This window comes from Neovison vison, chromosome 13, assembly GCF_020171115.1.
Source record: "Neovison vison isolate M4711 chromosome 13, ASM_NN_V1, whole genome shotgun sequence".
In the NCBI taxonomy this organism is placed as follows: Eukaryota; Metazoa; Chordata; class Mammalia; order Carnivora; family Mustelidae; genus Neogale; species Neogale vison.
Window position 1 is genome coordinate 106,601,633 of NC_058103.1, and position 23,861 is coordinate 106,625,493.

The 23,861-nt window shown below is 46.2% G+C and overlaps 2 protein-coding genes across 5 annotated transcripts in view; one reads left to right on the forward strand and one right to left on the reverse strand.

Annotated features, from left to right (window-relative positions):
• Positions 1–14,866, reverse strand: part of MTFMT (mitochondrial methionyl-tRNA formyltransferase) — a 33,127-nt gene extending 18,261 nt beyond the window's left edge. The window contains exons 1-3 of one of the 3 annotated variants that reach the window (XM_044230037.1): positions 14,728–14,866; positions 6,518–6,707; positions 2,300–2,509 (exon numbers count right to left, since the gene is read on the reverse strand). In XM_044230037.1, the coding sequence (XP_044085972.1) occupies positions 2,300–2,509; positions 6,518–6,528 (221 nt within the window). In that variant the 5' untranslated portion in view covers positions 6,529–6,707; positions 14,728–14,866. Of the gene's footprint in view, positions 1–2,299; positions 2,510–5,062; positions 5,302–6,517; positions 6,708–8,718; positions 8,758–14,727 lie in introns of those variants that run through there. The other 2 variants (XM_044230038.1, XM_044230035.1) reach the window with 2 other exon arrangements.
• Positions 14,867–17,258: 2,392 nt separating this feature from the next.
• On the forward strand, positions 17,259–23,817 carry SLC51B (solute carrier family 51 subunit beta). Of its 2 annotated transcripts, XM_044230898.1 has the most exons (4): positions 17,259–17,657; positions 21,115–21,327; positions 22,191–22,281; positions 23,599–23,817. In XM_044230898.1, exons 2-4 carry the CDS (start codon positions 21,231–21,233, stop codon positions 23,810–23,812), a joined length of 402 nt encoding a protein of 133 aa, XP_044086833.1. In that variant the 5' UTR covers positions 17,259–17,657; positions 21,115–21,230; the 3' UTR covers positions 23,813–23,817. The 2 variants fall into 2 exon arrangements, with proteins under 2 accessions (XP_044086833.1, XP_044086832.1); XM_044230897.1 differs by lacking the exon at positions 17,259–17,657 and having other exon boundaries at positions 21,068–21,327.
• Positions 23,818–23,861: the final 44 nt, after the last annotated feature.

Consider the following 23,861-nt stretch of genomic DNA (forward strand, 5'->3'; position numbering starts at 1 on the left):
TTAGTGTGCACGTGGGCTCTACCATTTAGTTCCTGCTACCCAAATATGCGACTTTTTATCACTACACTTCCCCAGAAAGTTTGGAAAACAAACTTGAATCTAGTCTTATACCACCTGTAAAAAGAGCCAGAGATTAAGTTTACTCTCTTACCATAAAAGATCAATGAAACTCAGTTAAAAACAGAACAAGAGGGGCACCTAGGTGGCTCAGATGGTTAAGCGTCTGCCTTTGGCTCAGGTCACAATCTCCAGGTCCTGGGATCGAGCCCCATGTTGGGCTCCCAGCTCAGCTAGAAGTCTGCTTTTCCCTCTCCCTCTGCCTCTCCTGTTTGTGCTCTCTCTGTCTCTCAAATGAATAAATAGTATTTTAAAAAATAAATAAATCAAATCAAATAAAAACAGAACAAGAAAACTATTCACTGTCCCAAAGATGTTCCACAACAGTCTGTGACGTCTGGGAGTTTTTAAAGATTTCATTTTTAAAGTAATCTCTACACCCAGCATGGGGCTCAAACCCATAAACCCGAGATCAAGAATCACACGCTCTACCAACTAAGCAAGCCAGGTGCCCTGGAAGTTCTTAAATAAAAGCAAAAAATAGCTTTTATACTGTAGGAGAAGCACTCAAACCCTCCTGTGCATCTCATGGGCAGTGTGAATATATAGGTTAGTCCAATTAGTTTCATTTAGTCTGCATACAGAATGCCTAGAACAAGTTTCTTGAATCCGCATCCAACGATCTATTCATCTTTACTCTTTATCCTAACACACCTAGTGCCCAGTGATGAGCAACTTCAATCATTTACTAAGTAAGCTGATTAGTTTGACGATGTCTCCGTTGCAGGAATATGCACTCAGGAGTGCATGTACACGAAAGTCTTAGATTCAAAATTCCACTATTCAGCCCTGTCTGATTCACCCAAGAAATATTTACTGAGCACAGTTCATGTGCTGAGGATATAAGCAACACTGAACCAAAGGAGGAAAAATTCTGCCCTCAGGGAGCTTACATGCCAAGAGCGGGAGACAAACAACACAAAACTGTGTAAAAAGTTTGTCAGATGGTTCTAAGGGCTTTGGGGGAAAATAAAGCAGAGAAGGGGTAGGAGTACTGGGTGGGAGACGACAGTTTTAACAGGGGTCACAAAGTTTTACCAATAAGAAGACACTTGAACAAAGATGTGAGGAGGTAAGGGAGTAAGCCATGCAGACATTCCAGGCAGAGGGAACAGTAAGTATCTTGAATAAGGTAAGTGTTCAGCAAGTTCAAGGAACAGCACAGAGGCTATTGTGGCTGGAGTGGAATGAACCTGAGAAATAACATGAGGAGATGAAGCCAGACAGCCAGGAGGGGACCAAAGCCAGTAGGTAGGTCCTCACAGGCCCAGACTCTGATGACTTCTGAGTGAGATGGAAAAACACCAGAGAATGCTGAGCACAGTGACAAGATCCAACCTCTGCTTTAAATGGATCACTTCAGCTGCTGGGCTGGTAAAAGACTGAGAAGGCCAAGGACAGTACACACTGGGGGCTGTGGGTGGGGGGATAGAGGGAGGCAGTTACTGCAGAGCGACAGGTGAATTCCATCTAGAATTCAAAGGCAGAGCCAATAGGATTTCCTCATGGATTGGGTGAGTGGTGTGAGAGAAGGAATCACGAGTCCCTGAAAGGTCTGAGTCTGAACACCCAGAAGGGTGGAGTTGCCATTGACGGAAATGAAGACTTGGGGAGAAGGAGCTGTTGGGCAAAAGTTCAGGAATGTAGTTTAGGACATCTTATATGTAAGGTGCCTATCAGACACTAGGTATCAGTGGCCTGGAGTTCAGGGAGAGATGTGAACTGGAGGGACACATCTGGGAACTGCCAGCATCTACATGGAATTTAAATGAGGGTGGGTGAGAGCCCAGAGATCAAGAGCAACACACATTTCAACAATTCATGACACTAACAAAATTTTTTATCTTAAGAGAAAACAGTAAAGAAAGCAGAATTAGAATTCAAATCATTGCACTTTAAATTCCAGGTCTATATACATTTTTTTAAAGATTATTTATTTATTTGACAGAGATCACAAATAGGCAGAGAGGCAGGCAGAGAGAGAGGAGGAATTAGACTCCTCACTGAGCAGGGAGCCCGATGTGGGGCTGGATCCCAGGACCCTGGGATCACGACCTGAGCCAAAGGCAGAGGCTTTAACCCACTAAGCCACCCAGGCACCCCATTCCAGGTCCGTATATAAAGACCAAAAGCCTCCTATACTGTATCCCCTTTAAAAACAAGAACAAAAACAAAAACTCACTAGGGAAATTTAAGAATAAGAGCCTCACTCAAAAGTCGGCCAAATGAAGCTACCACTCCAACGTCATACTCTCCAGATCCCACATCTGGCCATTCATACACTGGAAGATGAGACTGGACAGCATATTGCTTCACTGGTAGTCCTTTTGGGGATGGGGAGGGCACTGTGACCACATCCAATTTTTCGATTAACTCTTCCTCTTTGTTTTCCCTAAGTTGGAAAGATTGGAGGAAATTGTGTTAAGACAACGACTCAAAGTTAAACTACTTCACATACTTCCACAGTACTTCTATAGTTAAATTCATGAAACATTCAAGGGTAAATGCTTAAAACTAGAACAACTGAGAGACTGAGTTTTTGCTTTTTATTTAATTTTTTGTAATTTAAAGAGCCATATGTGGCTAATGACTACTGTTTGGATAGCAGGGTTCTAGAAATTTCCTATGCATACAAAAACATATACAGTACAGATATTTTACAAAAATAGGGTATTATACATATTGCTCTGCATTTTGTTTTTCCTTCTTAACAACACTATATTACTATTACGTGAGTCTTTTTTAAAAAATGGGTTAAATATACATTTGCTTGTATATCCAACAAACACTTCTAGAATAAGAAACTGAAACAGTGGCTGTCTCTGAAGAGAGGAAGTGGAAATGGGAGACAGAGGTGGAGGGAACTGCCTTTTCACTGTATATCCTTTGAACCTTTTGAATTTTATACCACAATCATGTGTTAGCCAAACAATAAATACGTTTATTAACCTTTAAAGATTTTATTTTGAGAGAGAGAGAGAGACAGAAAAAGGGTGCATGTGGGGCAAACAGGGAGCAGGGGCAGAGGGCAGAGGGAGAAGCAGAAATTCCTGCTGAGCAGGCAGAATGACGTGGGGGTTGGTTCCAGGACCCTGAGATCATGACCTGAACCAAAGGCAGCCGCTTCACTGAATGAACCCCCAGGCACCCCTCGATCCAATAAATACATTAAAAAAACAAAAGATATCCCATGGACATCATTCCACAGCAATACATGTAGTACTACATCTTTCTTTTTACCTGCTGCATCGTAGTCTAGTGCCCAGGGATGTTAGTTTATTTACCAGGTATTGCATCACGTGTTGAGGAGAAAAGGAGTATGTAGGAGGCCCTAAAGAGCGAGCACAAGAGTAATGGAGCCACCAAGTGAAGCACCAGCAGAAAGGTCAGGACACGTGCCATGAGATTCTGGAGACAATCTGGGGAAAGCGGTGTGTGGAGAGTACATCATGAGGGTGTGCAAACGGAACACATGTGAAGGGAGTGTTTCAGGGTGTGCGCGCAGAGCAGAGTGGTGGAGGGAGGAATATGATACAAGGGGACTGATGGGGTTGTCAGTAGGAGGGGCTGCTGTGAAGAATCTGTAGGGAAAACGTTTATAGCAGCAATGTCCGCAACAGCCAAACTATGGAAAGAGCCAAGATGTCCATTAACAGATGAATGGATAAAGATGTGGTATATAAACACAATGGAATATTATGCCACCATCAAAAATAGGAATCTTGCCATTTGCAATGACGTGGATGGAACTAGAGGGTATTATGCTAAGCAAAATAAGTTAATCAGAGAAAGACAATTATCATATGATCTCAATGATATGAGGAATTTGAGAAATAAGGCAGAGGATCATAGGGGAAGAGAGGGAAAAAATGAAACAAGATGAAATCAGAGAAGGAGACAAGCCATAAGAGACTCTTAATCTCAGGAAACAAACTGAGAGTTGCTGGGGGGAGCGGGTGGGAGGGATGGGGCAGGCTGATGGACATTGGGGATAGTATGTGCTGTGGCAACTGCTGTGAATTGTTTTAAGACTGATGATTCACAGACCCGTACCCCTGAAACAAGTAATACATTATATGTTAATAGTAAAAAAATAAAAGAGTCTGTAGGGAAGACTTGATGGAGATGACAAGTAGTGTTGGGGGTGTATCAGGAAAAAACGCTGTGGGAAAATAACAAATGGAGGCTGAGGGAAGGCAGGCAGAGCAGTACAGTCAGGTCCAGCCACCATACAGCATGGACTTTCAGAAGAGGTTGGATCTCAATTTTTTTCCCTCAGTAAAAGGCATTTGTTAAATTGTGGAAATACTAAATGTATACCTAAGGGTTGTGATTTATAAATTTATTCACCTTAAAACAGTTGTTTTTGGACTGTGTCCTCATTTCAGCCCCAGAAAATAGGGTCCTGTTGTATACAGGGAGGAGATTGGGAGCGGAGAAGTGAGACATGGGTGTGCCTGTGCCTGGTAAGAAGCCCAAAGGATTGGAGGGTACAAATTAATGAACAGGAGGCAGAAGGAGGAAGTGGAAAGGGGAGGACTTCAAGTCAGACAAAGTCAGACCCCGGCAAGGCCGGACATGCTCAGATGATGACCTTGGGCAATCTCTTAACCTCTCTGAACTCCGGTTTCCTCACACAAAAATTGAGCAAGGAGGTGCTGGTAGAGGACAGAGGTGATGTATGCAAAGCGACCAACGCCGGCCTGGCACTACGGGGCGCCCGGCAGCGCTTGGAGAACCGAGAATGCCGGGAGCGGGAGTGTAGACCGGAGGGACCAGGCGCGCCCCGTGCACCTTACGGGCGCCCGGAGACGCCGGGATCTGGGCCCAGACATTCCCGACCCCGCTGCTTTCCTTGCGAGGAGTGCAAATCCTCGGGGCCGGCTGCAGAGGCTCGGCCTCAGCGCCTTCGGCAGCCGGGCCCCCCAAGCCCCGGCCCCGGTACCTGGCGGCGTGCAGCGCCTGCAGCGCCTCTCGGGCGAACTGGTCTGTGCCGAAGAAGAGCACCCGCCAGGGCGGCTTCTCGCGGACTCGGACGCCCCGGCCATCCTCCCCGGCAGGGGACCCTCCAAGCCCTGCCAGCGCTCGCCACTGGGGGCTCGGCCTACCGCCCGGACCGCCACACACGGGCCGGGGCCCCCAGCAGCGCCGGACTAGCACCCTCATCACCTCCGGGGACGGCCTATCCTGCGCAGGCGCGTCGGGCTAGAAGCCGGTGCGCGTGCTCGGCCGGAGGGGCGGGGCCGGGAAGGAGGGCTGATGGGCGGGGTCTGCTAGCGACTGGAGGAGAGGCCTTTGTGGTTGGACGCGTGTCCCACCTGTGTTGGAGCTCTTGTAGGAATTGGCTGGCTCTAGCGTCCCCATGATTTTTATAGCATTTGTTTGCACGATTTAGACAATCTCCCCAAAAGAACTCTTTTGGGAGCAAATCACGTGTTTTCAGACAGTGACATCTAATTTATTACGTAGTTATGATAATTAATATTTACCGAGTATTTACTGTATGCTTGCTTTGGCTAGGCATTTTATATCCATTATTTCTGTTAATCCTCATATCAAGCATGCAAAGTAGATATTATCACAGTCATTTTACTGAAGAGAATCCAAGGCTCAATGAAGTGAAGGGAATTACCTACCTAAGCTCCTGACACCTAGTTCATGTTTCTCCACAGTCTGTGATCCTTACCATTTGGTCTTCATGGCAATCCTCACGTACTAGGCAAGTCGAAGTCCCCATTTTGCACTAGAGGAAACTGAGGCTCAGCTACTTGCTCTCAGTCATTCTGATGAATCTAAGGCCCCACTCTTGCCCATGCGGTTTGCCTCCCACACAAAGGGTTACCATAGGGGAAATTTTCAGGGGGAAAAAGCAGGGGAGGCTGCCCCAGAAGAACTGTAAGGAAATTTAGTGCTTGGATTCTGTATTCCAGAGGCCCATACAGTGGCCCTCTCGTGTATGATCACACATCTTGTGTATGGCTATAGAGCGGAGACTGGATTTCCTTTCTATTCTTACTCTATTCTTACTCTTAACCACATTTCCCCTCACACAGTCTTAGACCCCATGGCCCTGGATCAGTCCTTCTTCCCAAATTATGAGCTCTGCCCATCCATCCCTGCTTCTGTGCCTTTGCTTGCTGTTCTTTTTTTTTTTTTTTTTTAAAGATGTATTTATTTTTATGTTAGAGAGAGAACACATGAACAGGGGGTGGGGTAGAAGGAGAGAGAGAATCTCAAGCAGACTCTGAGCCCATCACAGGGCCTGACATGGGCACAGCTTGATCCCAACACCCAGAGATCATGACCTGAGCTGAAACCAGAGTCAGATGCTTATCCCACTGAGCCTCCCAGGCACCCCTGCTTGCAGTTCTTTCTAGACTGTGTTCCTCATATCACTTACCTTAATGACATCCATTCTTCAATGCCAAGTTCAGATATCTTCCCAGAAGCCTCGAGCTCTTGCCTGGATGAATTTAATGTGTTTTTCCATGTGGTGCCTCCTTAATGCTCTGCGGGAACTGCTGCTTCTCACACAATTTGGAATTATTCAAGTAAGCTGTCTGATTACGCATCAACATTGACAAATTCACCTGTGTGTTGAAAAGAGAGAGGCAAGGAGGAAGTGAGAGACTGTATTTTCAGTGCTTCTGCTCATCTGATCATATAGGAAGAGGAGCAGATGAGACCTCAGACCTTCCATGCTTCCAATCAAGTTTTGTTCCAATATCTTCTGTAGTGAGTGGAATAGGATTCTAACATATTTGTTTATTTATTTTAAATATTTTATTTATTTATTTGAGAGAGACAGAGAGCACACACAGAGGGAGAGGGAGAGAGAGAAGCAGACTCCCTACTGAGTAGGGAGCCCAACACAAGGCTCCATCCTAGGACGCTGGGATCATGACCATTGCACTGAAGGCAGACACTTAACCAACTGAACCACACAGACATCCCTGATTCTAAAATATTTGAAAATGGTCATTTTCCATACAACACGACTTATAAATGCAACCCAAATAGTCATCTGATTTTCCACCCTAGAATCTGGCCACTGTCTAAAGTGTGACTCTTTACGTTTGTGTTTATGTCATTTCGCTCCTTGAGTTAGCCTGTATTATACTGCATTTGATTTATTTTCAGCAGTCCGAGGTCTCCACAACTAGCCCAACTCCCCAGAACTGCTGGAGCTGCTCGCAGGGCCCTTTGCCAACCGCACAGCAATTGCTTTGTCTGAGGAGCCAAAGCCAATTTGTTTCTTTTCCTCCAAAGGGTTGTCTCCTGCCACTGACATCTTATTTTCTATGGGATGGTCTTTGATTTGCAGCACACTTCTTTTTAAAAAACTGAACATGATGTTATTGTAACAGCTGAAGTTTTCCCAGGACACTAAAATGGAAATATTTTGGAAACTCATGGTAGTAAGTTAGGAATGTATGAGGAAGTCTACTCCCAAGACCAGGAAAATCCATTGCTGGAGCTACTATAAAGCACACAGAGAAGACAAGGACACCAGCTCCTCATGGCAAGGAGTTTTAGGTCATAAATTAAGAATGTCTGGAAAGGGCGCCTGGTGGCTCAGTGGGTTAAGCAGCTGCCTTCGGCTCAGGTCATGATCTCAGGGTCCTGGGATCGAGTCCCGCATCGGGCTCTCTGCTCAGCAGGGACCCTGCTTCCTCCTCTCTCTCTCTGCCTGCCTCTCTGCCTACTTGTAATCTCTCTCTGTCAAATAAATAAATAAAATCTTTAAAAAAAAAAAAAAAGAATGTCTGGAAAGCACATCCAAGAGGACGGGGCTATACTACTACTCTGGTGCTCCACTTTCCAGAAATTTCTCTCTCCTGATGAATGGAGTTTGTATGTATGCTGAATCCCTGAAACTGCTCCAGTTTCTGAATCTGGGTGACAAGACAAGAGCAGTGTTGCTCACAGAGAGCAAGCCCGCTTGGTGGTAACTGTGTTGATGTTTCAACTTCAAATACTTGGAAACTGAAGTGATGAGAATCAAGTGGAGATGTCTGGTGGAATCTAAAATGTGGGATTGACCTTAAATTCTGGAGGGTGAGAGAGCTGATCCAGAATGAGAGGAAGCAGGAAGCATCTCCTCTCCCTGGTCCCCATCATCCCACCTTCTCCCCGAGTATGTGTGTATGATTTCTGAGGAGTGCAGACACCTGCCAGAGAGTCAATAATTTCAGTGTGTGTGTGTGTGTGTGTGTGTGTGTGTGTGTTAGGGAGAGAGAGAGAAAGAGAGAGAGAGAGAGAGCAGCCCTTTGGCGCTGAGTCTAAAAGGAGGAGCAGCAAGAGCCCTGGGAAAGAGGCCGCAGGGGCACCGGGAGCAAAATTGTCAAAGTTCTGATTGGTAAAATGACCAATGCCTGAATCCACAAGAATTCCGGAATGTGGTCTGGGAGACAATGCTACATGTGACTGGAGAAGGTCTACCATACACAGGTATCAGGCCATTGCCAGGGTCAGGAACCTAGCCTTAAGGCGCTGTACAGAGAAAGGTCTTTTGGGATGCAGCGCCTTTGGGAGAAGTTCCATGCACTAGTAACTTCTGCCTGTAGTTGCATCAGAAGTCCGCCAGGGGGCGCTGCTCACCAACATGTCCTGTCATTGAACGTTGATGGACAATTCACCAGCTCCAGTGTCTTTCGCTCGGATTCGGCAGTCGGTGTCGTTACTGCTCTCTGTGGTCTCAGAAGACGTTCCTCCTTAAGCTGTCCAGCCGCTCTGTAAAGCGGGACTGGGGCTGCAAGACCATCCGCTGGGGACAGACCGGAACAGGCTGTCTTCCCCTCTAAGCGATTCACTTCGTACACGTGATGACACAAATAGTAAAGGAGGCTATTCTATGCAGCAGACTGTCCCTCGTTAGAGGAGGCTATTCTATGCAGCAGACTGTCCCTCGTTAGGAGCCCAGGCGTCTTCCGGCCCCTGGGGAGAACTTAAGAGGCAGCTTGGGCCCGCAGGACTGGGTGTGTTGAGGAGAGAGACTGGAGAAGTCCAGTCATCTGATGGACGTCAGAGTCCCAGGAAGGGAAGGAAGGCAGATGTGGTACTACAGGAATGAAAAGCAGCCTGAGGGTAAGGAAGTTTTCCTTTGCTGCTGCTGATAGTTAACCCCAGTAAACCAAGTGAAATGTCAAAATAGATGTAGAGAGATTGAATCTTAAAATCTTTGGTTTCCCCGGGCAAAAGAGCTGTACAATATTAACGAAGGGAAGAGATACTTCTTTTTATAAAGCACATTTTCTTAGTTCTGCAAGGAAGTTGACGAGATAGTAATTGCCTTTCACATTTAATGGAACTCCTAATTTGCCTGCTCTGGAGATTGGTAACCATTTACAAAAATTTAGAATAAAGGTCTCAAGAACTGCTGGGAAGGGGCGCCTGGTGGCTCAGTCGGTTAAGTGTCTCATCTGCCTTTAGCTCAGGTGATGATCCCAGGATCCTGGTGTCTGGTTCCCTGCTCTGCTGCTCTGCTGGGAGCCTGCTTCTCCCTCTCCCTCTGCCCCTCCGCCTGGCTCATTTTCTCACTCTCTCTCTCACAAATAAGTAGTGTTAAAAGAAGTGTAAGGGCCTATTTAGCCAGAGCAGCTCCATCCAGTTAAACAGTGATTTTGTTGTTTATGCAGTAAAACTCAAACTGACCCTGCCCGCCCCCCACTCAGAGAACTTACTTAAAAACAAGTCTCAGAAACCAGTCCCAGGTAACAAAGCCCAAATACAAGGATGGGTCAGGCCAGGTGGAGGTATCCAATTGGTGGGGGCGCACACTGTCTCCCTAGCTACCAAGGAGTATGGGCCCTGCCCTTTGGGCACCTTTTGGGTGCCAATTCTGACCAAGGTGATAGGCTAGTTCAAATAGCTACTATAGGGGCGCCTGGGTGGCTCACTGGGTTAAAGCCTCTGCCTTTGGCTTAGGTCATGATCCCAGGGACCTGGGATTGAGCCCCGCATCGGGCTTGCTGCTCAGCAGGGAGCCTGCTTCCCCCTCTCTCTCTGCCTGCCTCTCTACCTGCTTGTGATCTCTGTCTGTCAAGTAAATAAATAAAACCTTTAAAACAAAACAAAACAAACAAAACAAAACAAACAAATAGCTACTATAGGGTAAATTGTAATTCAGTTGATTCAATTGGTCACTTATATGTGACCTAGCATGACTGTGTAGCTTTCTCTGTGTGTTGCAATTTCACTGGTCACCTGTGCGTGGTCAGGCCCAACCACATGGCCTTTGCCCTTAAAAGCTAGTCTGTAAGGCAGAGAGTTATCTGCATAGATGCCAGAAGTTTTTTGCTGTAACTTCCAAAATGTAGACTCTTAAAAGAGTCCATTAACTTGGGGTAAGGGGAGTAGGGAGAGGGTGCTTGGGTTATTGACATTGGGGAAGATATGTGCTATGGTGAGAGCTGTGAAGTGTGTAAGCCTGTACACAGACCTGTACCCCTGGGGCTAATAATACATTATATGTTAATAACAAATTAAAAATAAAAAAAGAATCCATTAACTTCCAGGAAACTTTTGGAAATACATAATCTGCAAACAACTATAAGCAAATAAACAAAATAAGAGATTCCTCATTTTGTATATGCAAATGATGCCACAAAGCCTTCCAAAGTCATGGCTTATGGAACCATAACCTTATAGGTAGAAAAGACTGCCTGCCCCTTCCAGGCAGGCCCAAAACACTAACAAGTTTCAGGGAGCTGGAGAACAGACTTGGAAATTGATCACCAAACCGAATAAGGTGAATTAAATGGTGTTGGATTTCTGGCCTCAGAGCAAACACCCTGAAAAGTCAGTACTTCACAGTACTTCTGGTACTGTGGAAAGAATGGAAACTTATCCCCAATGCTTTATACAATTTATAGTGAAAAGTTAACTTTCTGCTTCTAATCTTATGACTGTAATTTTGCTTACCATTCAGCAAGGTCTTTGTGCATTTGCAAATGCCTCTTGTTGGACCTCTGAACTAAAGCATGACACACAGAATAGAACTTACATGATTCAGGCTCATAAACTGCATGAAACTGTTACCACCAGATTGAATCACCGTACAATATTCATCTGGAAATTCTTCCCAAATATAGGAAGCTGATTGAAAGGAATACTATTAATGTAGGTATGAATATTTCTGGTAACAATGGTTGTGTATGTTTTGTATGTTTACTTGCCTCCATTTTAAAAAAATGTAAAAAGCGATCAACTAGGCAAGAAATTTAATACATAAACAGGCAGCCTTATTTTTTTGACCAAGACAGATTTAAAAACAATCTGAGCAAAAAGGAGAGGCTTCAAAAGAAAATTTGTCCCACACTTAATCAAGGACAGAAATTTTTTCCTTTGTTTTTTTTTTTAAGATTTTATGTATTTTTCCTTTTTTTTTTTTTTTTAAGATTTTATGTATTTACTTGACAGAGAAAGAGACAGTGAGAGAGGGAATATAAGCAGGCGGAATGAGAGAGGGAGAAGCAGGTTTCCCACTGAGCAGGGATCCCGATGCGAGACTCCATGCCAGAACCCTGGGAACATGACCCCAGTGGAAGGCAGACACCTAACGACCGAGCCACCCAACGACTGAGCCACCCAGGTGCCCCAGAACTTTTTCCTTTTGTAATGATTTAATTTACAACTTCCTTCTGGAAAGAAATTATGATTCCTGGTCAAAATGCTTAGAAAAGTTTCTGCTAAATTTAAGACAAGTACAACTTGTTCTAGAAAATTAGTCACCCACCCATCTACTTGACACTGGTGAAGAGTCTTAGTGACCTTTTAACCAAACTTTCTTCTTCTTTTTTAAAAATATTTTTAAAAAAGATTTTATTTATTTATTTGACAGAGAGATCACAAGCAGACAGAGAGGCAGGCTGAGAGAGAGGGGGAAGCAGGCTCCCCACTGACCAGAGAGTCTGGTGCGGGCTCAATCCCAGGACCACGTAATCATGACCTGAGTCAAGGCAGAGGCTTAACCCACTGAGCCACCCAGGCACCTCTTTTCTTCTTCTTTTAAAAATCTAGTCTAACATGATTATCTAACCATTCACCAAAAATGAACCTCTAAATTAGGACCACCCAAGGCATTTTCCCTTATAGTAAGATTGCAATAAAACCATAAATGATCCTAACTAAATTGTCAGCAGTGTTTTCTTTTTTTTTTTTTTTAATTTATTTATTTATTTGACAGAGAGTGAGAGAGAGCACAAGCAGGCAGAGCAGCAGGCAGAGGGAGAGGGAGAAGCAAGCACCTTGCCAAGCAAGGAGCCCGACATGGGGTTTGATCCTAGGACCCTGGGATCATGACATGAGCCGAAGGCAGTTGCCTAACCAACTGAGCCACCCAGGCACCCCTGCAGTGTTTTCTTTAATGCTGGGGTCAGCTGTATGCTCCGGAGTTCCCCTCAAGGAACGATCACTTGCTCCTGACACGTGGTAACAACAGAATTCAGACAGATTAATATGTAATGCTTCCTTACCAGGTGGTTAGGCATGCCTCACATTTAGCTATTCGTCTTCCAAGGAAGCTACTCAGAGTGCTGTGTATGGGCATGATTAAACCTCACGTGTCTCCCATAATTAAAATGAGAGGCTGAGAGACTCTGACTGGATTCTACTCTTGGACTTTGATTTAGTCAGGAACTGAAGAAGATAATTGGTTATACTGTAACCAAGACCAAAGGGTCAAAGACACAGAAGTGAGGATTATAAAGAAGGGTCAACGACACAGAAAGTCTCATGCTGTAGCTAAGTGGAAAGTGGCAGCAGTAGAATGTTCTTTCTTGGAGAAAGTACATACTTTGTTCCATTGCTACACACCAGTCTCTGCCCAAACTTCTAATCTTTTGCAAAGTTCCTAAAAGGCTTCCAGCAAGATTTGGGTCTGTTGAAAAAGAATTCGCTCCCTGAGATCATTGTATTTCAGCATAAAGATGGTTTCCCTTTGGATACCCATCCTCTTTTCAACCATCCTCTTACAGATGGAGGCATCAAGTCCCGGCTAAACACCAACAATTTTGGACTTAATTGCCCTACCTCTTCCCAAAATGCCCCCACTCTTTCTACTCTATGTTTCCTTCCTCTGGGTTTAGTATAAAAATTGGTCCCTAGAAGAAGTATGTGGTTCCTTTGGTACCATAATTTAACGCCTCCCCAGTTCTTGGAAATTTAGATTTTTTTTTTAAACCGTCTTAAACAATGTTGCAGTAAACATCTTCACCCATCTGTCTCTGCTCCCCTGTGTTATCATTTCTTTACATCACCATCTTTAGATTTCCTTTTGTTTTCTATGACGTTTTCTGTACTGAGGAGAGCATGTGCTGCTACTGGGAACTTGCCAGAATTATTATTCAAACTGAATTATTAAATTGCCTTCTGAGTGTGAGTGATGTTTGTGGAAATGAAGGTAAGAATAGACGGCTAGCTGAGGGCTTGTCCACCCTACTGGCGTCAGCTGATGATGGATGGCCCACCCCAAGGAACAGAGCAGCCTGAGGTGGAAGTCCAGAGAGTCTCCCGAAGCCTTCCAGCAGGCATTGCTTCTTCAGTGCGGGAGGCAGGAGGCTGAGAAGCAGGAAGATGCTTATCTTTAGACCCTGGAGCTCAGGGCCAGACCCTACCTGTCACCTTAATCCTGGGCTGAGATTAAAGTGCCTTGAGCGGAGGGGTCAAGACCCTGGACAGCCCAGTGTATATTTCCCTACCTTCATCATCCATTGTTCTTAGGAAAAGAGATCTCCTTCCTGTCCAGGTTTTTAACTTTTTTTTTTTAAACAGAAGAACTAACTGGTTGAACCACCCAGGGGGAAAATCTCCTAACCTTAAAGAGACTCGGTTTTGTCAACACATAATTGGCCTCTCCTGATAATAATTTCTTTTTTCTTTTTTTAATTTTTTTATATTTATTTGACAGACAGATATCACAAGTAGGCAGAGAGGCAGGCAGAGAGAGAGGGGGAAGCAGGCTCCCCGCTGAGCAGAGAGCTCGATGTGAGGCTCGATCCCAGGACCCTGGGACCATGACCTGAGCCGAAGGCCGAGGCTTTAACCCACTGAGCCACCCAGGTGCCCCCTGATAATAATTTCTAAAGTAACTTTCCTTTTTACTTGTCTTTGAAGCTTATATATAGTTAGATAAGAAAAAGAGGTCCAAGTGACTAGCTCAAGGGCACATGGCTGATTGTAGCAAGGATGAATAGACTAGAATTTAGTTCTTCTGATGCTAAGGTATTCCCTTATGCAGCAGTTATTGGGCACAAATAATGCATGTATCAGTTACAGTGCTGGCTAAGTTTTTATAACAGAGAGATCCCAGACACTGTGCCTCGAATCATACCAAAGTTTACTTCTCTCACTTGTAACGCTCCAGAGGTAGACAGCTGGTCCAGGGAAGTTAGGATGCTCTGCTCCATGAGGTCATTCAGGGACCTGGACTCCTTTTTCTTATTGCTGGGGTCACAAACTTTCTCAGTGAAGAGGCAAATAGTAAAAATTTAGGCTTTGCAGGCCATACAATCATTGTCCCAACTGTTTGATTCTGGTAATGTAGTGTGAAAGCAGCCAGATGTCATGTAAGAAAATGGCATGGCTGAGTTCCAATAAAACTTTACTTACAATAGTAGGCTGGAGGTCTGTAATGTAATGACTTCTGTCCTTGGATGTCCTTTTCACCATCATATCTGTGTTACAGACAGAGGAAAGAAGTGGATGGGTTGAAATTTTTCTTATAAAAACAAGACCCAAGGGTACCTAAGTGACTCAGAAAGTTAAACGCCTACCTTCAGCTCAGGTCATGATCCCAGGGTCCTGGGATCAAGTCCCACGCTGGGCTGACTGCAGCTGGGGAGTCTGCCTCTCCTCTCCCTTGCTTGTGTGCTCTCTCTCTCTCTCTCTCTCAATAAATAAAATCTTAAAAAATAATAAAAATAAAAACAAGATCCATAGATAAAAAATATTGTGACACAGTCACACAATGGAATACTGTGTAATTCACAGTCACACGGGTGATACCCCAAATTCAATGTTGAACAAAAGAAGTCAGACACAAAAGATTGCCTATTGATTGATTCCATTAATATAAAGTATAAAAATAAGTCAAACCAATCTATGGTATTAAAAGTCAGGCTAGCGTTTGCCTTTGTGGGGGTTAGTGCCGCGAAGTGGACACAAGAAGATTTCTGAGTTCTAGCGATGTTCTATTTCTCGATCTGGATGGTGTGGGTTTCACACATGGGTGTGTTCATGTGAAAATTCTCTAAGCCATAGCGTAATATTCAAGTACTTTTCTGTATGTATGTTATACTTCAGTAAAACATTTACATAAATTACCAAAAAAAAAAAAGTGATTCAGAAGTCTCATACTATTTCTTCTCTCTTTATCTGGGCTGGGCAAGTTCTTCTTAAAGGGGACACAGTGCCATTTAAGGGCCCCATGGCACTCTTCTCAAAGGCAGACAGGGAGGATCAGGGAGGATTGGGGTCAAGGAGTCACTTTAGGAACCCACACTGGAGTGGCTATCCTGTTCACAGCCATGGTTACCCCATGGGCATGAGATTTGAGCCATCCGTGGTACCTCACTTTCTGGCCATAATAACTGACCCAAAACATGGGTACATGATCCAGGCCAGGACAAACAGAGTACTTTCCCAGGAATTGCCAATCTGAATCAGAGGAAAGGGACTCCTTTCCTTGCAGCTGTAAAGATGTGAGCCTGGATTTCCTACAGCCTGGTCTGTTCCTAGAGATGGCTAGCCTGTGGGAATGAGCCTGATACCCAGTGAGAAGCAGGGAGAGAGCAGGAGAGAGAAAGAGCTAAGGTTCTTTGGGCTCTTGGTTCCAGCTATCCCAAAGGTCAGCTCCACCCTGCTCTTCCTAGTTATACGAGCCAATAAATTCCTTTTGAATTCCTTTTGTATTTAAGAGAATTAATGTTGAGTTCCTCTCATAAAAATGATCAGCTGCTTTTCTCCTCCAAACTCACTCTGGATCAGACCACTTCTGATTATCTCCACAGCCACAATCCTGACCCAAATTTCTACTGTCTTTTGCCTGGATGGATGCCAAGTCTCCCAGCTTCTCTCTTGCTCTTTTACAATCCATTCTCCACACCAGCAAGCCAAGTGATCTTAAATAAATGTCATTCAGACCACGTCACTTCCTGCCTGGTGGTTTCTCGTTACATCCCAAATCATCCTGTTTTATAACGCCCTGCATGATCTGCTTCCGTCCATCCTCCAACTTTATCTCCTGTCACTTCCCCTCACTTTTTTTTTTTTTAAGATTTTATTCATTTATTTGTCAGAGACAGAGAGAGTGTGCATACACAAGCAGGGGGAGTGGGAAAGGAAAAAGCAGGCTCCTCACTGAGGAAGGAGCCTGATGCGGGACTCAATCCCAGGACCATGGGATCCTGACCTGAGTTGAAGGCAGACATTAACCAACTGAGCCACGCAGATGCCCCGGAAGTAATACTTATTGAGTGAATGAATTTCAAGACAGTGAGGGGCTGGAGTTCCATGCAGAACCTAGTTTCCTTGTGAGGTCTCCTTTCCTCTGCACTATCCTCTGCACTATGCTGTAATCCACACTGTTAATTAGTATTAACTCAAAGAGGAACTTGGACCTCTCACTTGATCTCACTCAACCTGTTGGCTTATTTGTGAAATGGGAACTCTTTGCTGACCCAGCTCCAAAGGTTGCCGGAAATGTAAGGAGCCAGGAGGCAGAAAAGCCCAATAACAGTCAGAATCAAATGAGTCTGGCCTTACTCTGCTTCCCCACCAAGTCATCCCCACCCCCACATGATCCTATTCACCCTAGCCTAGCCCTTGAAAGGTCTTATTTTATAGCTCCTTATAGAGAATTTACACAAGGCCATGACCTTCACTGTGAGAAAGCACAGGCTATAAAAGGCAAGGCTTGGCTCCCTGGACTGTGGTTAAATATTGATAAGAACAGGAAATAGAGACTGGGGTGGGCATACTACATACCCCCAGCCACAACAGAACCCCCAGACCAAGGGTCCTCCTCAGCCCGTTCCCTGGACTGGAAAGAGAGAGAGAGAGAGTGTGTGAGCGTGTGTGTGTGCGTGTGTGTGTGTGTGCGTGTGTGTGTGTGTGTGTGTGTGTGTATATATATATATATATATATATTTTTTTTTTTTTTTTTTAACTCAAGGTCAACATATAAGAAGGAAAGCATGGAGCTCCTGGTTCTTCTGGATCACGAAAGAAGGAAAGCACAGAGCTCCTGGTTCCTTCAGATCCTGAAGTCAGGTGGAGCCCGTTTGCCACCCGGGGCTGCTCACTCAAGAGGTCATTCACCCTGGAGTGACGGAGGAGGCTCCAGGCCTGGGCGTGTGCTAAGGGCAGAGCTCTCAGAGGGGCCCCATAGCCATGGGCTCTACAGCCCTGCCCCTGTAGGTGACAGCTCTGTGGAGCGCTCAGGTGCAGAGACCAGCTGGTGCTCCTGTGAGAGAAGGACCTAGAAACCAGTGCTTGTTCCCAGCAACAGATCAAGGCGGGACCCAGAAGCGGGATCCAGGGTGAGTGTCTTCCACCTCCCATGGGGATGGGTGGCTCAGGGTCTTTGAGAGGAATGACAGTCCAGCAGGAGTTGGTTAAGGCTTGTGTAAAACACAGGAATCTCCCAGAGGGGCCAAAGGAGACATGACGACTCAGTGCACTGTGATATCCTGGGTAGGACCCTGGAATAGGAAAAGGACATGAATGGAAAAATGAAAGCCAAATAAATCTTGAAGTTGGGTTAATAATTTTTTAGAAGCAGGTATATTAATATGATGCTCACTCTAGAAGGAACCTGGATAAGGGCTCTGAAGGAAATGTGTCCTCTCTTCCTGTGGCATCTAACACAACCAGGGAGGGCTGACTCTCAGTTCGAGACTTGGAATTAAGTCATTTTTGGTTTTTTGTTGGTATGTGTTTATTATAACAATATTATACAGTTTAAAATAATTTTTTTTTTACCACCAATAAACAAGGATTTATTTGGAAATTTCCAAATCTGCCAGAAGGGGCTCTTGCCAAGCCCTGGGGTCCACCCTCCTACCGAGCTCTAAAGGGCAACAATGGTAACTCCCCGCCTCCCCTCTCACGCCTCTCTGCCCTCCATCGAGCACACATGTCCGTATCTCTGGGATGCCAGAGAACTGGAGTCCCCTCCGAGGAGGCTCTACCCCCATGGGCTCAAGAGCTGGGGAGGCAGCCCTCTGGCATCGAGGAGCTGATGGTGGCCAGAGCCACTTCGCACTGATTGAAGAAAGAACATATGGAAGAAGGCACCGAGCAGGGTGAAAATTCCAACTTGCCCCTGTACCAAAAGAGTGGCTCCCACATAGAAAAACCTGCTTCCCACAGAGTGCAGACACCCAAAGGAAAGGAAAAAACCAGCAGCAAGGCTGGGCTGTAGACATGGCAAAGAACTTTGGTTTAGGAAGTCTAGGAAGTCTAGGAAGAGCGTGAGCTGTGCTCCTCTTCCAGAGTGCCCCAGAGCCAGCTGAGACACAGTCCCCAAGGGGGTCTGCAAACAAAAGAGCCAGCAGGCCTGGGTCTGAAATGTTGCCATGACAATGTCAAAGTACAGCCTCAGCAGAACTTCTTGGGCCTGCCTGCCTGCAGGGGAGCAGGGGAGGCATCTCTGGTGAACCTACTTAAAGCCAAAGGATAAAGTAAGTATAAGGCTTTGGGGACCAAGCAACAAGGAATCCTATCGCTGTGTTTATGAAACTATAGCTGGGGAGCAGAGGGTGACAGGAGACATCCCTCACCCCATCCTATGCCTATGTGTCCGTGACCCCACATTTCCCTGTGGACATCAGCCCACACGCAAATTTGTATCCTTCTCTGATTAGTTTTAATTCCACTGTCTTGCTCACTGTATCTTTACAGGAAGTTTGAAGATGGGTAGCATCAGTCCTCCGACTCTGCTCCCCTCCTTCAATGTTCTGTGTGTGTGTGTGAGAGACACATACACATACATACACATGTACATACATACATACCTTCTCAGGAGCAGAATTGCTGTGTTGTGGGGTGTGTATACTTACTTTGGCTGATTTGCTCTCAGGATGGCTGCCTGTCTACACTCCCTCCGTTAGTGCCCGAGGCTATAGCCCAGAGCCCCACCAACCTGCAGAATTATCTACCTTCCAAACCAAGTCCATTGAATAGATGCCAAGTCCTATTTCATGTTTCTTTTCTTCTTTAAAAAAATTTTATTTATTTATTTGACAGAGATCACATGTAGGCAGAGGCAGGCAGAGAGAGAGGAAGGGAAGCAGGCTCCCTGCTGAGCAGAGAGCCTGATGCTGGGCTCCGGCTCAATCCCAGGACCCTGGGATCATGACCTGAGCTGAAGGCAGAGCGTTTAACCCACTGAGCCACCCAGGTGCCCCTCATTTTTCTTTTAATTTTATTCTTCTGATTATCAGAAGTTGATCATTTCTTCATATGCTTACTAGCCTTTTGGGTTTCCTATTTTGTAAATTGCCCTTTACATCCTTTTTCTTTTATTAGGGTTCCTGTCTTTTCCTTGTTAACTTGCAAGAATTCTTTGTATACTCTAGATAACAGTCTTTTCTTGATTTTGAGCACTGTTAAGTATCTTACCCCTACTGGAAATGTGTAGGGATAGTATTGATAGTATTATTCATTGAACAGATAATCTTATTTTCCCTATTATTTCCTTTTTTGTACTTCACAGGACCTAGTAATCTGCCTAGACAAACTAACGGGAGGCAGAGCCAGAGGAAGGGCCAGCTCCTTGGCTCTTAGCCCCAGGCTCACTCCCCGTGGTCTGCTCTCCTCAAGCCGGGAGCCCGGAGCAGCTGGAGAATCAGCTGTCACAGCCTGGGCCTGGCCTGGGCACAGACCTGGGCTATATCATACAGTAGCCCCATGAGCCTACTGGGCCCTTGAAATGTGGCTAGTCAGAACTGAGATATGCAATATGTGTAAAATTTACACCCAGTTTCAAAGACTTGGTACGTAAGAGGTGAAATATCTCAACCATTTTTATTTTTATTTTTTCAAGATTTTATTTATTTACTTGAGAGAGAGGGCACACAAGTGAGAAAGCACAAGCAGAAAGAGAAACAGAGGGAGAAGCAGACTCCCTGCTGAGCAGGGAGCCTAATGTGGGGCTCAATCCCAGAACCCTGAGATCATGACTCCAGCCGAAGGCAGCTGCCCACGCAACTGAGTCACCCAGGTGCCCCTCAACCATTTTTATACTCACTACATTGACATGAGAATACTTGGGATATGTTAGATTAAAGAAAATCCGTCGTTGAAGTTAAAAGCACCTACTTCACTCGTTTGAATTTGGACAGTGGAAATTTTTAGGTTAAGTAGTAATAGTACAGGCAGTACAAGAATATGTCCAGATGTGTGGCTGTTTGGGACTGACGGAGGTTTGCGAAATACCACTGAACCTGCTTGGTAGGAATGGGAACAGGCTCAAATTAAGGAGGGGATTTATCCCAGGAGCATGAGTTCAGGTTCTTAGGTGGTTCCATGGCTCTCAGTGGCAAGTGCTGGCAGTGACCTCTGTCTGGCATCTTCCTATTCTCCGCTCCAGGTCATAGGTGTGCCTGTGTTCAAGAGAGAGACTGACAGGCCCGGCCCTGATGGGGACACGGGGGCCTGCTACTGGCTGCCCCATGAAAATCAATAGTGAGAGGTGGGACGATTTGCTAAGGATCCAGGGTGACGGAGCACATGGGGCTGCGGAAGCTGGGAGAGGGTGCTGGACAGGGAAAAGCGGAAAATGTCCCCTTTAAGGGTCCCTTAGCCTGTCAGTGACTCAGTCCTCAAATAAGTCTTCCTAAAGACTTGAGTGACTCCTGCGTTTTCTGCCTCTCCAGACTCCACCTGCCCCGAGCTTGGTCCAGCAACTGTGCACCAGAGGATAGCTGGGTTTGGGGGGTCACGGAGGTCAAACTGGGATGGGCTATCTGGTCATGCTCTCTGCTTTGTTTCCAGCGATCTTCAGGGCTTTGCTCAGAGTCCGGAAATTAGGGGGCCAGGAGGGCAGCCAGGGAGCCCAGAGACCTAAGGATTTTGTTGTCAGAAACGGATCCCATCCAGGAGCAGGGGACATGGACCACAGCGAGGGGGTCATCCAAGCCCCAGCCGGTACCACGGTGCCTCAGGAACTGCTGGAAGAAATGCTTTGGTTCTTCCGGGTAGAAGATGGTAGGTGATGTGGGATCAGAGGTGGGGCCTGGCTGAACCCCCCCCAACCCCGACATAGCTGCTTCTTCCAGTGAGGCTGCGTATTTCCCCCTAAGGTGGGAACTGAGGCCGAGGGGTCTTAATTCCCATGGGGGTCTGGCCCAACCGCTCTCTCTTCTTCTCGGAGCGTGGTCATTCATTTTCATCATTTATCGGATCACTCACAAATATTTATTAAGTTCCTTTGGCGCACCGGGCACTGTTCTTAGCAGTGGGGTTATTCTGCCCTCTGTGGAGCACACATTCCAGTGAGAGAGAAAATAAACAAGACAAAAGACTAAAATGCATAGCATGTGGGTGATGAGCAACACGGAGAAAAATTAAGCACAGAAAGGGAAGAGAAGGGTCGGTACCATGGTCAAGGAAGACCTCACTAAGAAGCTGACATTTAAAAAAGGGCTTGCAGATGAGCCCCGCAGATTATGTGGGGGAAGAGCATTCCTGGTAAGGGGAACAGCCAATGCAAGAGCCCTGGGGCTGGATCCTGCCTCATTTTGGTATGGTGTGGACACGTCTCATTATCCAAATTCAGATTAGCCACTTTCTGTATTCTCTGTTGCCAGCTGTGGGACACGAGTGAAACTGTGCCCACTCTCATTAGATTAGGGCTTCTACAGAGCAGAAATTGTCCCTCCCTCTCCCCCTCCCCCACACTGGAGGTCCCACAGGGCAGGGGCTAATCTTCATTAGTCTCTAAGGCACCTGGCCCACCGCAGGGGATGACTGATGCCATGAGCTGAGTCTGAGCCCAAGCCCCAAACCTGAGTGGGCCTGAGGGGCACAGAGACTCTCCTCAAGGCTCTGTTCCGTGTGTCCTTCCCTAGCCTCTCCTTGGAATTACTCCATCTTTGCACTGGTGGGCGTGGTGGGCGTGATAAGTTTCATCCTCCTGGGAAGGAGCATCCAGGCAAAGAGGTGAGGAGCTGGTCTGGGGGTGGTCTCTGGGCGATGGGGGGATCTGCCCTCCCAAGGGAAATCTAGGGAGCGGTCATCTAGGAGTCTTGGCTAGACACCCTTTGGGATCGTAAAATGCAGCCTTATAGAATCTACAGTTTGATGGGGAAACTAGTTCAGAGTGCTGGATGCTCAGCGTGGGACATAGTGTGTGGGAGCACAGTGGTGGGATCTGGGACCTTCAGGGCAAAGAGAGAGAGGGAGAGTGGGCTGAGGAGGCCTTTTCGACTCAGGGACAGAAGGCACCAAGCTTGAGGTGCTGGAGGAGGAGGGCCAGCCCATATGGCTGAGGAATGTGATGTGGGGAGGGAGGGCAAGAGGAGGGAAGGACCCAGAATGTATGGGGTCCTATGTGTCATTGCAAGGAATTTGGGTTCTAGCTCATGTACACTGGGGAGCCAGAAACTGGCTTTGCACAGGGACATGAAAGGTCTATTTTAGCAAGGTTAGTATAGATGTAGGATATAAAAGGAACCAAAGAGGTGTAGCTTCTCAAAAGGTGATCTTGCCTTTCTTACCCTGTCAGGAAGCATTGGCCTCAGCAAGGTCAACTCAGGGACAAAGTGGCTGTCCATGGGAGCAGCAAACACTGAGCTGCTCCCCTGGTGGCCTGAGCAGGTCCTCTGGGCAGTCAGCCATTACCACAGTTGGGTCCCTCCCCTATGGCCAGGAAGCCTAGGGGTATTTTGAGTAAAAGCACCTTCAGAGGGATGACACTTGGGAGAGTTACTGGAAGAAAGGCTGGGTCTTCAATGCCAGGTTAAGGACACTGGCAATGGGGAGCCACTAAAGGTGCTTTAGCTGAGAAGTAATGTGTGTGCACCAGGGTGTTAGAAACACGACTGGTGTGTGGGGCTGGTTTGGAAAAGCAAGCACCTAGAAGTAGGAAGATTGTCAGGAGCTTCCTGAAATATTTTGTCCAGCGTTGAGGTGGATAAAGGTGGGGATGGGGTAAGAAGAACACAGAACCCAGAATCAGGAGACTTAAACCACGTCCAAAGTATGTGCATCTTTGACATATCTGAACTCCATTTCATGTGTAAGGGGAGAGGGGACGATAATAGTTAAGCTCACAGTGGCAATGAAGATTTGGTGAGATGATGCACGGGCGAGAATAAGCCATTTCTCTGACAAAAAGAACACCAAAAGTTCCCAGAACTGCCTATAGGATTTCCCCCTCCCCCAAGTGCTAATCCATATGGGAGACCCAGTCCTGCCCCCAACCCGGTACTGCCAGCACAGGGAACCCAGATTCAACAGTGTTTTCTCTCCTCCCAGAAATCAAAAGCTCCTGGGGAAAAACAAACCAGAAAAACAAACTCCAGAAGTCCAAGACGTGGCTGAGGCTGAAACCAGAGAGGAGAATAAGCTGAACACCCTAAGAGAGACTTTGCTCTCAGAAAATCACAATTTAGGCCAGGTGGAAATTGAGTTACAAGAGAGAGTTGCGTCACTGGTTCTCCTTCCAGAACCACAGGAATCGGAGACCTAGTGAGATTTCAGAGCCCTGCCCCATGTCGTCAGCAGATAGATGAATGAAC

Excerpts from the sequence above, each read along its gene's own strand:
- SLC51B (XM_044230897.1), top strand. The coding sequence starts at position 21,078 with ATGGGCTATCTGGTCATGCTCTCTGCTTTGTTTCCAGCGATCTTCAGG. Across the intron at positions 21,328-22,190 it reads GTTCTTCCGGGTAGAAGATG|CCTCTCCTTGGAATTACTCC; the intron begins GTAGGTGATGTG and ends GTCCTTCCCTAG. Across the intron at positions 22,282-23,598 it reads AGGAGCATCCAGGCAAAGAG|AAATCAAAAGCTCCTGGGGA; the intron begins GTGAGGAGCTGG and ends CTCTCCTCCCAG.